Raw genomic sequence first — 2,236 nt, 5'->3', positions numbered from 1 at the left:
ACGATCAGATAAAGTACACAAACTGATGAGCCAAAATACATTTTTATATTACTTTATGACGCTAATGTTACTGAATCGCACACGCATGTCAACAACAAAAGCGATGAGATTCATGCAGAAAGAAAAATAGAATAGATATGTAAGTAATACATTGAATGCAGTGTTCTTAAGCAAACATCATTGTGACCAACACTTTAACAACGTGCACATAGTTTCCCCCCTTAAATTGGATCTTTCCACTACTGCATATGCACACGCACAATGTCCACAATATCTCACATGAAAGACTTGTTTGTCGAAGAGAGAGGTCCTCTTAAAACTAGGTCTCTGTGACGCTGGTTGTACATGTCCTGTAAGCTGTGCTGTGGTTTCTCTCAGGTGTTGCTGCTGCTGTTCTCAGCTGTCATTTTGGAGGAGGCTCCGTTAGTATACAGATAGTCCTTAAACAGACTCAACACCCGCTTCTTGTAGGTCTTAATGGCGAAGAAGTAGATGACTGGGTCCAAGCAGCAGTTGAAGTTCATTAGTGAAACTGTGATCTGCAGGGAGAAGATGGATTATGAAAAGGAACATTTGACACTGAATGTTTAAATCTACCAAACAAACCTTTTCCTACCTGTAAGGACATCTTAAAGACCTTCAGTTCCTCGCAGGTTGCCTGGTGGTGCATCTTTCTGAACATGAACTGCATGACGTTGAGGTGGTAAGGGCTGAAGCATATGATAAAGGTGATGAGGATGAGGAGAATAATGGTGTTGGCCCTATGATTCCTCTTTGATCGACCGGTTACAGAGTTCTGCTTGGCTGCAGCTCGCAGCTTCAGGTTGATCTTGGCGTAGCAGCCCATGATGATGATGAGCGGGCAGCAGAATGAGATGACACAGGCCAGAAGCAGGAGGTACGGGGTGAAGCGGGAGCCCTCAAAGTTGAAGTACTCCATACAGGTTTGTCTTCCCTGGTGCTCACGCAGCATGTTGCGAAACAGCAGAGGAGCCACCTCCAGGGATACCAGAGCCCAGACCAGACAGGACACTCTGCGAACAACCTTCACGCTCCGCAAACACTGCAGCCGCTGTGGATGCACCATGGCCAGGTATCGATCCAGACTGATACAGGTCATGAAGGCGATACCTGGTGAAAAGCAATGATTATGCAATAGAGTTTATACTTAACACAAGCCGAACAAAATAATAATTTCATTCTATGACTTTGTAGTTTTTTCACCATCCTGGTCCCATTCTGATACTTTTACAAGCTTTTTATACTTCATATACTGGAAGTGCTCTAAATTAAATCTTCTATTGTTTTCTTCTTCTTCCTTCACACCAAGTTCAGAAAAAAATAAATAAAGTTGAACTAAACTTGGGATCTGGTTTTGCATAATGTGTACACATGTAAAATATATATATATATATGCCACATAATCACTAATATTACCTGTATAAGTATTTGCAAAGAAGAGAACTGTGGTCAGCCTGCAGAGAAGGTCACCGAAGGGCCAGTTAAAATGGCGGATGTAGTAAATAATTCTGGTGGGCAGAGTCAGTGTGAACAGGCTATCCGATAGTGCGAGGTTGACCAGATAGATGGAGGTCGAGTTGAACTTCTGCTTCCTCTGGCAGATCACATAGAGAACCAAGCTGTTGGCAATGGCGCTGATAATGAAAACAACAGAGTAGAAAATAGGGAAGAGGACCACGGCAGCTCTCTGGTAGACAAACAAATCGCAGCTGCTCTGGTTTGGAGAGTTCAGGGTGATGTTTTCAACAGCCATCTTACCTGTCATTTTGAGAAAATCATGAAAATCCTGAATCATTACAGGCAGAAAACAAGTGTGCATACGCAAAGGAAGACAAGACCACTGAGCTACAGAAACAGATCATATCATATACTTACAACATGAGGCAGGGTTCCCAAGTTCATTTGCTGTTAACACTCTTGAATCTGGAGCTTGTGGTTGTAAATTGAGCTGCGAAACTTAAGAAATACCTCTAAAAAAAAAAAAGGTTGGATGCAGAGTTCAAATCCCACCTCTCCTCCTGACATCACATGTCTGTCAAACATGGTAACACTGACATGTTTTGGTTGATGCACTGCGCACATTAAACTGTTTTATAGCCGTTCATTGACAATGCTGAAATAATAATGTGATAAATAGTCGACTCATTTTTAATACTTTAAAGATTGATCACAAAATAAATGAATATACAAATTGTTTCTTTCATAAGACAGTATC

The 2,236-nt window shown here is 41.6% G+C and overlaps 1 protein-coding gene across 1 annotated transcript; it reads right to left on the bottom strand.

Annotated features, from left to right (window-relative positions):
- Positions 1–221: 221 nt before the first annotated feature.
- On the bottom strand, positions 222–1,786 carry LOC115026589 (G-protein coupled receptor 183). Its single transcript, XM_029459459.1, has 3 exons — positions 1,438–1,786; positions 617–1,131; positions 222–539 (listed from the first exon to the last, which is right to left on the bottom strand). The coding sequence occupies exons 1-3, from the start codon at positions 1,784–1,786 to the stop codon at positions 375–377; spliced, it is 1,029 nt and encodes a 342-aa protein (XP_029315319.1). The 3' UTR covers positions 222–374.
- Between the last annotated feature and the right edge of the window lie 450 nt (positions 1,787–2,236).

Source organism: Cottoperca gobio, chromosome 21, assembly GCF_900634415.1.
Source record: "Cottoperca gobio chromosome 21, fCotGob3.1, whole genome shotgun sequence".
NCBI lineage: Eukaryota > Metazoa > Chordata > Actinopteri > Perciformes > Bovichtidae > Cottoperca > Cottoperca gobio.
This window is presented reverse-complemented; position numbering and strand designations above follow the sequence as displayed.

Bases quoted from the DNA above. Each gene is read 5' to 3' on its own strand.
- LOC115026589 (XM_029459459.1), bottom strand. From the start codon at position 1,786: ATGACAGGTAAGATGGCTGTTGAAAACATCACCCTGAACTCTCCAAAC. The intron at 1,132-1,437 runs GTAATATTAGTG...GCTTTTCACCAG, and splicing joins CTTTGCAAATACTTATACAG to GTATCGCCTTCATGACCTGT. The intron at 540-616 runs GTAGGAAAAGGT...TTCTCCCTGCAG, and splicing joins TCTTTAAGATGTCCTTACAG to ATCACAGTTTCACTAATGAA.